This window comes from Hippichthys cyanospilos, chromosome 4 (genome assembly GCF_059441005.1).
Source record: "Hippichthys cyanospilos isolate Australia breed blue-spotted pipefish chromosome 4, RoL_Hcya_1.0, whole genome shotgun sequence".
NCBI classification, from domain to species: domain Eukaryota; kingdom Metazoa; phylum Chordata; class Actinopteri; order Syngnathiformes; family Syngnathidae; genus Hippichthys; species Hippichthys cyanospilos.
In genome coordinates, this window is record NC_142372.1 from 11,680,299 (window position 1) to 11,693,196 (window position 12,898).

General features: G+C 41.6%; 2 protein-coding genes and 1 long non-coding RNA gene across 4 annotated transcripts; 2 read left to right on the forward strand and 1 right to left on the reverse strand.

Moving 5' to 3' along the window:
* Positions 1-296: 296 nt before the first annotated feature.
* gfod2 (glucose-fructose oxidoreductase domain containing 2) lies at positions 297-9,141 on the reverse strand. 2 transcript variants are annotated; one of them, XM_088413316.1, is made up of 5 exons: positions 7,831-9,141; positions 7,194-7,724; positions 5,984-6,966; positions 4,729-5,097; positions 297-3,652 (listed from the first exon to the last, which is right to left on the reverse strand). In XM_088413316.1, exons 4-5 carry the CDS (start codon positions 4,979-4,981, stop codon positions 2,760-2,762), a joined length of 1,146 nt encoding a protein of 381 aa, XP_088269442.1. In that variant the 5' UTR covers positions 4,982-5,097; positions 5,984-6,966; positions 7,194-7,724; positions 7,831-9,141; the 3' UTR covers positions 297-2,759. The 2 variants fall into 2 exon arrangements, with proteins under 2 accessions (XP_088269442.1, XP_088269441.1); XM_088413315.1 differs by having other exon boundaries at positions 5,984-6,980.
* On the forward strand, positions 2,840-7,120 carry LOC148424599 (uncharacterized). Its single transcript, XR_015865388.1, has 2 exons — positions 2,840-5,400; positions 6,858-7,120. It is a non-coding gene; the product is annotated as an uncharacterized LOC148424599 (long non-coding RNA).
* thap11 (THAP domain containing 11) lies at positions 8,008-10,351 on the forward strand. Its single transcript, XM_088413317.1, has one exon. It carries the CDS (start codon positions 8,332-8,334, stop codon positions 9,157-9,159), a length of 828 nt encoding a protein of 275 aa, XP_088269443.1. The 5' UTR covers positions 8,008-8,331; the 3' UTR covers positions 9,160-10,351.
* The last annotated feature ends 2,547 nt before the right edge of the window (positions 10,352-12,898 follow it).

Sequence of the window (12,898 nt, forward strand, 5' to 3'; positions counted from 1 at the left end):
CGTTGAGAACCTTGGCGTGGTTTAGGCTACAATTTATGGTTCAAACCTCACTACGCCTCACTAGTAAGATAGTTATTAAATTTGAACAGGAGATTGATAGTTATTTTTGACGTATCAGATTGGGTCGAAGATTTAATTTGGGTGGGTTAAGAAGCTGGTCACCGTTTTGTACAGTTTTGCAGTGTAAATTTGATATACCATTCTTATAAAATGTTAGTGGCAAGTTTATTCTATTTCCAAGGTTTCAACAAGATTGCACCACTTGACAGAAGCAAAAGGAAGTGAAAACACTCAGATGAATACAACTACAGTATTTATTAAATGAAATGTCAGATTCTGTGTGGTCTGAATTAAAACAGTAAACCTTAAAAAACATAATAAATATTACAGCTTCAACAGAAAATTCACAGATGGACAAAATGGAAGAGAATAAACAAGAAATTATTTTCCACACCAAAACATAAATAATCTTCCTTAAATTAATTTTGCAGTGCGCTGGCAAGGGAAGCGCATCATGTGTTAAATAATTTTACAGTATCAGTGCAAAATATAACAATAGAACCTAAATTAGATGTTTGACAGAAGCTAAATTAGATGTTTGGAATGTGATTTATTTTTTTTTTTTATCTACTGAAAGGACCTTGAGCACCATGCTGCTGAGAAATGTGACATTTCACATAAACTTAATTTTGCAGTCCAGCAATGCGCAGTTGGGACAGTTAGGTCAAAATGTATGTCTGTACACAGCCTCGATCGGAAAATATGGGGCATTAGTAGCAAAAACAATCTTAAATGTTAACAATATCAGTGCAAGACCACTGTAAAACAAATTATGACATCATCCAAGTCACACGGCATCCAAAGGTTCAAATATCACAATTATAGGGCGTATGTGAGGCATCCGTTACTATATTTTCTAAGCAACAAAAAGTCTTAAAGAACAAATGTAAACAACGGTTTCTTTCTTATCATATTGGTCACAAACAAAACTACTAAGATGTTGCTCCACAGTTAGTTTGCTGAGCCTTGCTTCTGCTGGTGTACAATTAAGCTTGAAGCAAGAAAATATATGTAGTGTGCACACTTCAGCTACTCAAAGCTGCTTGGGTTATTCTTTTTTTTTCAAGCGTAAACACCAATGTGTAACAGATGGGGCGGAGGGATCCCTGCTTGCCAAAAATGTTGTGCTCTTCCTTGTAATTTTTAATTGTAATCTGATTGAATTAGGATGTTTCCAAAATGTCGTTGCTGCAGGGAAAACACGAAACACCAGCAACATTGTGAAACCCATCAACTGCTTTTTAGACTTTTTAGTCTGGTATATTTAAGCCACTTTGACTAGGTACACAAATTAACCTTGAGGTCACCTGATAAAACACAGCCTCCAATATTTCAGATATAATTTGCAACCTCGTCTACCAAAGGCATGGCATAAAAATTCACTATTTTATTCATTTTCTATCCTGTTTGAGGCTCACTGGCGAACATATACACACAAACATTAACATTCATACCCATGAATTAAGTTCACATCCATGTCATTGGAAAGTGTGATAAAGCCAAAGCAAACTAAACAAATGAAGGCCTGAGTTGAGAATCTCCTGACTGTGAGTCAGACAAGTTAGCTAGGTGCACCACCATGCCACCCAAACCCTGCAATTGCCATAGAAAATGAACACACATTCAAAAGGTTCTGTAAAGCTCCATTATTTTGCTTGTAAATGCCTCCCACTCCCCCCCAGAAAAAACAAAAAACAAACGGGAATTATCAATGGAGCATCAGTAGAAATCTGCCAGTGTCACTAACGCAAATTTGTTAGTCAAATCACATTTAAATAAGGTGCCAGTGGACTTAGATGCACATTAAAAAACAACAACCAAAAAAGAACAAAAAAATATATATAGCCCATGTATTTACATGTATTACATATTTTAAAAATATGAGGTTATCATTAGTGAAACCAAATGGTTAAGAGGAACATCCTGTTTCTCAAGCACAACATTCTATTCAACAGTTAGCAAAAGGAAAAAAAACAAAACAAACAAAACAAAAAGCTCAGCGTAGTCGTGTGGTGTAAACTGCAGTGGAGAAGAAACAGTTCCATCTGACATGTTTTGTAGTAAAGACTCTTAAAATGTTTGACTCCCAATAAGTTAGCGATATTGGGCTTTCACAGAAAATTTTAGGATAAACCAAAAATGTACTTCAACTTAAATCATCATCTTAATTTGACCTCCTCTTAACTCCAATGTCCAACTGGTCAAAATTTCAGTAGTTTTTGCAGGTCCCTAACAAGGAGCTAAATCAAAATATGTGTCGTGACCGTTGATGGTCATCTACTGAGGTAGAATATCGCCAAAAAGTCACATTTTGTGAATGTTCGCTGCAGAATTAAAAGCAAGTGATCAGGCACCACACACTTACTGTCGTGCTGCAATTGAAAAATTGTCTACTATCAGGTTTTAGCCTGTATTTTATTATTACCACACATTTTACATGAAATGTTTTTGATTTATTTTACCACAGAGAGTAAACTGGTAATTACCAAGAGGATATTTTAAGGCAGTGCCCTATGTTGAAACATCCCATGCTTAAACTTCTAGCCACAACTACATAATGAAATAATGAATACTGTATACGTATTGTTTTTCCAAAGTTAAGAGGTCAACTTAAATTCCAAAGTGAAAGTTACAGTGCATTTTTGGTCCATCCTAAAATCTCACCCAAAATCCCAAACTTTTTGTGAGGAATTTATTAATTAGTTCTTATTTCTCTGCAGAGCCTCACACAGGTTGTGGTTGGGATCAGGCTCTTTACTCATGATCTCAACAGACTCCCACTCTCCACTAGAGCTAGATCGCTTCACGGCCTCCACGACCGTCTGTACGTACAAGCCGTCCTCGAAGGTGGGTGCCATGGCAACAGGACCGCGTGCCCACAGCCTGCGCTCCTGGTGCGCCTGGAATGACTGTCTCAGGGCCTTGACCATGGCGCCTAACCCCAGAAGGTGGGGCAAAGGTATGTCTTTAACATCAGGTCCACCCCAGCCGGCGTCGCCGAGCAACAGCTCCTCGTGTGTGCTGGAGTTGCGCTGACCGTACAGTTTCGTCCCCCTGGCCACCAATCTCCCCATTGATCCAACTACCATCACTTCATGCAAAAAGGAACCCGGCATGTTGAAGTTCAGGGTCACGGTGCAGCACACGCCGCCCGAGCATGGCCCCATCAACATTTGGAAGAAACAAAAGTCGTCGCTGGTGACCCGTCGGATGCCTCTGATGGCGTCATTCTGTTGTACGAAGGTGCGCAGGAGGCCGTGAACGCGCTGGGCCCGCGTCCCGGTCAGGTAACTTAAAAGGTCGATGATGGCCGAGCCCACCGTGTGCAGCCCCCCACCGCCCATCAGGTCCTCGCAGGTCCAGCCGTACGACTGGTCCAGGAGGCTGGGGCCGTATACGCGCACGTCGCACACCTGCACGTCACCCACATATCCCTCAAGCAGCAGCTGCCGCATGGCCGCAAAAGTGGGAAGGAAACGTAGCGTGTTACCCATGACACTGAGCAGCTGAGGGTAATATCTGGCCGCGTTCACCATTTGGAAAGAATCCACAGCAGTCGCAGCTTTCTCGCTGACGACATTCTTACCTATGCCTGCGGGGAGACAAAGGGACAATTGATTATTATTCAGATAATAAACAATATGAGGAGGTAAATTACAATACATCTGGAATGCGGTGTGACAGTGGAGTTTTATCAATAAGTATAAATCAATCAATACAGGACTCTGAGCTTTTACCCGTGTTCAACTTCCTGATACGTGAGATGTCGTGCATAGATAATCAAGTATACAGATAAGGCTTGGTAGTTTTGGACCACCATGGTGGGTGGGACACACTCAGCCCAGGAAGTTGCAACTATAAGAGGAAGCTGAGGTCAACACTCAGGAATTCCATTAGAAGTAGAGATTGCTCGCTTCCATATTGAGCATGCTGGTCATCTGGCCAGCTTGAGTTAGAGCGGGGTGATCTTGATTATCATCAGTTATTCAGGATAATTATGATTTTAATCAAAGTAGAAACCCAACAAACATTTATTTAAAGGTTTCATTTGTTACAAAACATAACGTGCAAAACGTTCGGATGAAAATAATACATTACTTTTATATTGCGCTTTTCTGGACCCTCAAAGACATTTTACAATGGATACATCATTCATGCACTCACACATATATATTGGCGATAAATTGCCAATACAGTAATCGGCCCATGCCGAAATTCCCGTAATTCCTCATGTTTTTCTTTTCTCATTTAAGATTTCGGGGCGCTTCTTAGTGGGTACCAAATGAACTTTCCATCCTGTCTCCCTCTGTTGGTAATTGTCTTTGTATGTTTCTTGGACAGTTTGAGCTTGTTAAGTGAAATTTCATTGCCTTGTACTTGCGCATGTGCAATGACAATACAAAATGAAGCTTGACGTCTTCATTTTCAATGGAAGGCAAGTAGCTAAATAGACAACCCCTGAGATGAAAAAAAAGTAAATTTTCTGCTTGATTATTTTGCCGCACTGCGATCTTTGAAAATGAAAACAAAAAAATCCTTTTCAAAGAATACCCTCCACAGAAAATTGCGAGATTAGCTCTCATATGGATTGCTATCATTTGAACACTTTTACCCTGGCTGCCATGCAACTGTTCAGAAATGTTTGCGTGTGTGCTTCTGACCTCTTACCCAGTGCTTTGACAGCTATCTGCCGTGTCATTGAAGGCGGAATATAGATGCAAACAAGGTCAACATCTTGGTGTAGCAGGACGTCATCAGATCGACTCGTGTGAAACGGGATCCCGAGTTCCTTTGCCAGGCTGCACGCTTCCTCTTCACTCCTCCCCCAGAGCGCATGGACCTCAAAGCCCTCAGCTTTTAGCATAGGGACCAGCACTCGGGCTGTGCTACCCGTCCCAAAAACACCGACTCCTGGCAGCATGATGTTGCCGCTTGTTGCAGCTTTAAGTTGAGATCATGCTGACGCTCACATACATCCCGACTGCTAATTCATCTATCGGCCGGGATCCTCTCGGGTGTCAGAAGCGTGACTTCACCCTGAAAAATCACAAAATGTCCATAAAATTAAATACATTACTAGATAACTCTAATTGTGTTTACAACTGTATATCAACAACTTAATGGACAAGTGGCCACCAGCTCTGAAATTTTGGCGGCATACACCCAAGCATATTCTTTTGTAGGCTTCTAATAAAACAGGGCATTTCAATGACCAACATATAAGCCAGCTTTTCTGAACTGCAGTCTGCCAGCAACTTATTTTGTACTGGCAGATTTTTCACATACCATTCATCTCGCAGGACAACATCGTCTGCACCTTTGTGTGAAACGCATTCGAAGGTATTTATTTAACGATGCATTTAAATCTTACTGCATTTGGGGCAGTTTGAGGGCCACTTTTCATTGCTCAGATCAAGCCTGTCAACTACAGTGAAACCAGAGATTGGAATGTGACAGGAGCATTTTAACAACAATGTTATTCTTTGTGCGAGGCTTAACTGAAACCTCCCTAATGCTTTCGCATAAACTGCTTGATTTTGATAGCGTTCCAAGGAGAGAGAGAGAGAGAGAAAAAAAACAAGTTTAATCTTAAACTTACACTTTTTTGTTAGGTTAGCAGCTCTTTGTGTTCCTGCCGAACATATTCGCCGCATCGTGCAAGCCAGGGTCTTTTTTTTATGTACGTATGAGTAAAAGTGAACGTGGCAAAACATTTTAATTATTAACCACCGATAAGACAGACATCATATAGTGAGCATTGTGATAAGGTCTGCTAGCACGATTGCCAGCTAACAAGCTAGCCCCGACAAAGACATATGTTCAACAGCGTACAAAAAACGCTACTGAACAGTTAAAATACACAGCCCTTTGGCGTATGCTAATTTACTATAACATACACGGACGCGTATCGTTTGCTACTTACTGCGTTTATGTAGACGAGTTCCTCACCAACAGCAGCAAGTGCTCAGCCGGGCGCTGCCCAGTTGCTAATGGTAACTCCAGCATAGACGATGGAAGTGAACGCTCAACCAAAGATGTTCCAAAGAGAGATATTTGCAAAGCAGGAAACTGCGAGCAAAACTACAAATGCTTGGCTTCCTCATACATTTTCACACTAAACGTGCATTACATCAGTTTAATAATCCAATGGTAGGAAATAGAGATGTGTTCTATTGGCGTACAACTACACGTGAAGTTTGTTCGCGAACTGGTCATTGACGTCAGTGTGTCAGTCGTCATTGTTTGCCCGGATGTTCGACAGGCAAGCTGATTTAAAAGTTAGAAACACAATCTATGTTAATACAGCATTTACGATGTAAAAATGTTATGATAGACACGTGATAACTATGTATTTTTTTATTTCCACCGCTCTGTAGGTTAAAATGGCGTTTGAACGCTACGTGTATTTTGTTGGTCATGCGATCGAAATTAAATTGACAGTATTTAAACCACACATAACTCAGGCCACATTTTACTGAAGATTTTTATTTTTTCCCTTACTTGCGCCTATGTGATTAATCAAAGTGCCGATTTACTTGAGGTTATTCTTCAATGTTTTTGTTGCTGATGAACCTCTGCCCCACACGTCTGCCATTAATAAGTCATATAGTGAAAATAACAGGAAATATTAATATTTACTTGGCAAATCATTTTATTGTGTGCACACCATAATGTTTTTCATGCGCTTCTAAAATTTCATGTGATGCGCTACTGTTAGTCCGGGTCCCTGTTATTTCTTGGGTGTAAGGCCACTATCAAAAAGACGAATGCACGTTTAACCATTCGATGACTTGCAGATTGACTTCCATTGCCTGGCAGCTTGGTGTGACGCCATTTGCATATTCAACTCAAACCCTAAAGCAGTCATCCATCCAAAAGCGGCAATCGGATCCACTCCAGAGATTCCTGCACAGACAAGTCTTGTCTCGCGAAGAGTCATGGAGGTGCAAATGAGAATTGTTTTAAAAATACAAATACTGTACATTTCCCTCGCAAGTTTTCAATTCGTCGTCACAGAGAAAAAAAAGTCACACGGGAAAAAATAAACATGCATAATTTAGAGTTGTGTTGGAATTTATTTCTAAATCAACATAAACTCAAGTTAGTAATCTGACTCCAATTCGTGACCTTACCCAACTGCCACTCATCCAACAATTTGCGCGCTCGTTCTGCAATAGAAAGGTATCAGGAAGCCGACATTTTCACACACGAGTGGATTTATTCCTAACACACAGCACCTGGGTCTCGGGTCCCTCTCAATACAGCTCTGTACGCCTCTGTTGCCACCAGCAGACGTACGTCACATCCGAATTGCCCAGCAATGAGTTATACTACACAATATGCAAATGGTACAGCAACAAAGGCATCCTGGCATTATTTTATTGGCTATGCGTATACTACAGTTAACTTTAGCTTGCTCTCATTGGTCTTTCTTCCCCTGCAGAATCGCTTGCTTACTCCTCCTGGTTGTAGTTTTCCTCACAGTTGTTTCCCATCAGGTGCCTCTGGGTTATCTCGCCCCTGCATCCTCCCCGCGACTAGCACCGTTTGCTCTGAAACATTCCATTCTTACACTCCCTCGCACCACACATCCTGTTTTGTTCACTTTACAGTCTCACACTCTCATACACAGAATGTAGCAACATCTAATGAACTACTTTAAGCTGAAACTCTTATGCTCCTTTAGTTGTAATCACACAATGACAATTCAAACTCGAAACAATTTAGGAACGAACGGTTAAACACGTATCGGCGTTTTATTTGTTTTACTTCACAGTGATCTTACACCATAAATTTCAAACTAAAGACAAATACAGGACTACGTTTTCCTCAAAAAGTGGTACCCTTGTACAATGCATGCAGTACCACGGATCCGGCACGGTGGCAGTAGCTTTCTGGTAGTTGTAGTCATGAAGCGCAAAGCATTCTGGGACTTTTAGTTCTAAATGGCGGGCTGCTGTGCTGACATCCCTCCAAAGAAAAAGAACTGAGCGATTTCTGGCTTTAGCAAAACACCCGCTTCGAATATAGTACACTTTGAGGTTGTACTTCCGCGTATTCCAGGCTAAATCAGACAGGTTTAAAATCCGGCAGAGCAAAACAGTCGCCACGTTCGCTGGAAGACAAACAGGAAGTTGTTCGAGTTGAGGGACGTCTAGTTCCGGCTAAAGGCCGCTGAAGAAGATAGCGCACACAATAAACAAAGTCCAGTAAAAGCGTCTTAATTAGACGTGCGGATTGATTTCGAGGACAGTAGGCGTCGGCGTAACCATGCCTGGATTCACCTGCTGCGTCCCCGGCTGCTACAGCAACTCGCACCGCGACCGGGACCTGCGCTTCTACACATTTCCGAAGGACACTACTCTCCGAGAGCTGTGGCTGAGGAACATCTCCCGGGCCGGGGTCAGCGGATGTTTCAGCACCTTCCAGCCCACCACGGGGCACCGGGTTTGTAGCGTGCACTTCGTCGGCGGCAGGAAAACCTACAGCATCCGAGTGCCGTCGCTTTTCCCGCTGCGAGGTGTGAACGAGCGCCGGAGTCGGCGGGGGCGAGGCAAGAAGCTTTCCACGGCGGCTGCAGCCCCCGCTGGGGCCACCACCGGAGTGGTCATTAATACCGTGCTGGGCAACACGGCCGAGGGCGGGGAGGCCAACGCCGGCGGCGAGGTCATCGACGACAGCATCACGGTGGTGCAAATCGGCCACAACGGAGAGTATCTGGGCACGGCGCGGCTGCCCGTTGCGACGGAGGCGCAGTTCACCGCGCCTGCCACCGAACTCGCCGTCGCCGCTGCCGCAGCCGCGAACGACACCTTCTCGGCGGAGGCCCCACAGACGGTTGTGCAGTACGTCAGCGTGTCCAGCAGTCCATTAGACCACTCGTACTCGCTGACCACCGGTACCACTTCGGCCGAGCTGCTGCGCAAACTCAACGAGCAGAGGGACATTATCGCCCTGATGGAGGTGAAGATGAAGGAAATGAAGGCCACCATCCGCCAGCTGCGGGTGATGGAGGCCAAGCTGCAGGAGGAGGTACGGGAGCGGGACCGGCTGCTGGGCGGCCACCCAGTACCTCTCAACGTCAACAGGAAAATCTAGTCACGGACGAACTGAAGGAGGTTCTGCCTTTGTACAAAAATGTATTTTCAATAACCGCAAAGATGATTTTCGTAGCCCCGATGGAGATCTCTAGCTGTAGTTGTGTAACTTGTCATTTTGTATGGAAAACCGTTTGAACATTTGATTCGATGTACATTTGAAGGTTCTTGTATGAGTATATAGACATTTCAGCTGTCTCACTGGTAACATTTTTGTACCGCTACTATATGTCATTTCTGTACACTAATATCAAACTTTGGCATACCATTAGGACGTGTTACTCCTAGTGAGTGAAAACTGAAGTAGTTGGCAATTGTGTGCAACTAGTAGCCTATTACTAGCCAAGCAGTAAATGTCACTTGGCAACGATTGAGCATCTCTGTTCACGCAAGTAAGACAATACAAAAGGTAGCACAACTGGCTCACGAGTAATGTTTTCTTTTACATCCTTTCTCTACTGAGTGTCATTTCTGCACACTAGCATAACAACTATGATACTGGTAAGGCGACTGGACATTATTTGACATCTTTGTGTTACTAGTACTACATGTGAAATGCAAGATGTTAACTCGTAACATTTTATAATGTCAATATTTTTGAGAAGTGTTAGTCCTGTTTTCAAAAACGCATTTTAATGACTATTCCATGTCCTAAGTTTTGGCTCACGATCCAATGTACTAGTACCCAATTCGTATCAGTACAAGACAGTTAAGTGAACTGCTAGCACAACTGTGTGACTCTCAGTTGTCAATTAGTGCACAGTTTAACCTTACATGTGTCATCCAGTTGTCCTAGTATGCCAAATATGTCCATGTACTATAGCGGGAAAAAATTATTTACTGGTAAACCGACTTAGACAATTCAAGAAATAGAATGGCAAGCTTAGTAGTAATACTCCCATCTTCCACTACTTTCGTCAACTGTATTAATTGTGAATGAACACACCAGAAGCACAACTTTGCCATATTATAACTACATGTTCAGAATGAGAAATTTGGTGTTACCCACCAACAACACAACATTGGCATATTATAACAACCGCATGTTCCGATTGAGAAATTTGGTGCTACTAGGATAGTCCAGGAGGTTATGAATGCTTGATACAGTTCTACTGTTACACTGAATTACCTTACAACTATATAGACCTTTAAGTAGATATCAGCAGTATTGAATAAATGCTTGATCAGAATTCTACAGTGACAGTCATCTTTACCAGCTCATGTCATTGTTTTTAGCTCTATACCCAAATTACAAAATCGGTTCCTCCTGGGAACTACTAAATAAACATTTTTGATTGCCATAGTATGGACCTGTTGTGCTGTACTTAATCTGATGTTAAAGAGCAGACACAGATGTATTACAACAACTTTGTGTGCCTGATCACTGACATTTTGCATCATCTACTATTATAATTTTTGCCACAATAAAAACTGACCTGCAACCGGTTTGTGATATCCTGCTACAAAGCAATGAACGCATGGTCCCATTTCTACTTAATTAAAAAAAAAAAAAACAGGTTGTGATATGGACATAGAAACAAATGTTTGAACAGATGCCTAATGTATGAATTGCTTATTTCCATTGTAGATGTCAAGACTACAACAGATACATTTTGCTTAGTGTTAATATTCTGCTTATGTTTTCATAAGCGCTTGTTTTTGTGCAGTTGATGCATTTAACACCCCTTTATAGTGAGGTGTTTTCTGAACTTGCACAATTTTATTAATGGCGGCCTCACGTGTGCTATACACACAACATGTTACATACCATTTCTGATCTTTGGACTGATGGCTGTGTTATTAAAAGACATTTTGAAGTACTCCTGTTGTGTTGTTTTACCTATGTCAGCTCAGCCACAACTGTTAAAGGGGAAGTCAAGACAAGCGTTTTCTTTACAATAATGCTCAACAATGTTCTATTTGGTCCCATTAATCTAAAACACAAAATTCTGATTAATATTGGGTTTGTGGAATTTGAAATCAGCAGTAAAATCCAATCCCAGGCAGCGGCCATTTTGCCACATGCTGCTGACTGAAAATGACCTCTATCACAGTTTTTCGGGGATCAGGTAACGACCAATCACGACAGCTTGCTCAGAAAACAGGTATTTTCCAAGGAAAGACTTCCCCTTCAAAACACATATTACCTGTGCTGAAGCTTTTTATAAGAAGAACCTGTGTCAGTAATACTATTTTCAGCTCTCAAAGTGATTGAAGGGATTCATCTTTTGCAAGTATTCACATCCAAATGATAAAATGATCAATACAAGCGCCATTTTTTTGGCTGGTTTAAATAAAGTCGATCAGTTGATTTGACTTAGTTTTGAATACACGCAGGAGGAGTAAGACATGGGGCAGGCGGATTGAGTTATTAGACTACAAACTGCAGTATTGTTTTCTTCCTCTAGATGACGCTTATGGAATGAACTGTATCTGAGGCCGGGACGACCCCCTCATGACCGATGGTTCTCATTTGGAATGTCTTGAGAACCTCACAGCTATCAAAATATTGATATGAATATCTGTACAAGTGACAATCCCCCCGGAAAAAAAGTATGTATATATAATGATGTCATGGGTAAGGTTGATGAATTGATGGTGAGTATCCAACAGAGCGAGAACTCAGACTCTAATCTCATCTGGATTTTTTTTTCCTGCTTCTGTGTTACATAACAATTTAATCCAATCCGTCAATCAAATTTACACAACTATCTTCTTTTTCAAAGGATGTCATTATTACAACACAAACCTTTATAATCAGGCCAAGTACCGGCAATTTTTAATCTTTTGAAGGCTAATGATTTAAAGTAAGTGTTCTGAGATATGAACGTGCTCACAGAACAAATTAAAATTGCAATGTTGCATTTCTCTGGTGGATATAATTTTTGATACAAGTCCCAGTAGACTGTAGTGCCCCAAATATAATGGCTGATGAGTGCAAATGTTCTTACCCTTACATTGGAGTTTGAACTCTAACATTCTAAGTACATGCTTCTGGAAGCAGAAAAAAAAACACAATCTAAAAAAAATCTTAAAGTAGAGTTCACTCAAATCTCTCACATTGTTATTAGTCCAACTCAGCCTTATTCCTTAATGTGTCCTAAGTATATCTGCAAGGTGACTGTGAAAGGTGTCAGTGAAACAAACAAACAGCTGCTGTCAAAGTAGCTTTCATGAGGATGTATTGATTCAGGCCAGTGGTTTCAGACACAGACAGATTAGTCTTCAGTTAATGGTTGTTTTAAACTGAAGATTAACAATAGGTTCGTTCCACCACTGTCAGTACACAGATGTGAACTAGGATTTACACTAATGCACAGCGTGAGCCATCTGTAGGCGGGTGTAGCACATGATTTGGAGGCCAAGGGATATTTGTTGAAGGGATGTCAAGGCCAGGTAAAGAGAATATAGTTGTTCGTTTTAAGACACCTGTTCAGTGAATTTGGAGCCCCCCCCAAAAAAACCCATAGAAATTCAATAGAAAATGCTCCTGTCCTATCCGTATCAGGGATGGTAATTTTGTCACTTTGTCAATTGCTGATGACTTAAAGTGGCAAGTGGCAAAATGGCCACCCTGAGATGAATAAAAAGGAGTGGATTTTACTGTTTAATTCATAATCAACAAATGCAATATTAATCACAATACTTTGTTTTGACTGGTTAGGCCTGGTTCTCAAATGAGGGTATGGGTACCTCTTGGGGTACTTGAAGAAACTCCAAGGGGTTCTCGAGATTTTAAT

Bases quoted from the DNA above. Each gene is read 5' to 3' on its own strand.
- gfod2 (XM_088413316.1), bottom strand. From the start codon at position 4,981: ATGCTGCCAGGAGTCGGTGTTTTTGGGACGGGTAGCACAGCCCGAGTG. The intron at 3,653-4,728 runs GTAAGAGGTCAG...GTCTCCCCGCAG, and splicing joins GATAGCTGTCAAAGCACTGG to GCATAGGTAAGAATGTCGTC.
- thap11 (XM_088413317.1), top strand. From the start codon at position 8,332: ATGCCTGGATTCACCTGCTGCGTCCCCGGCTGCTACAGCAACTCGCAC.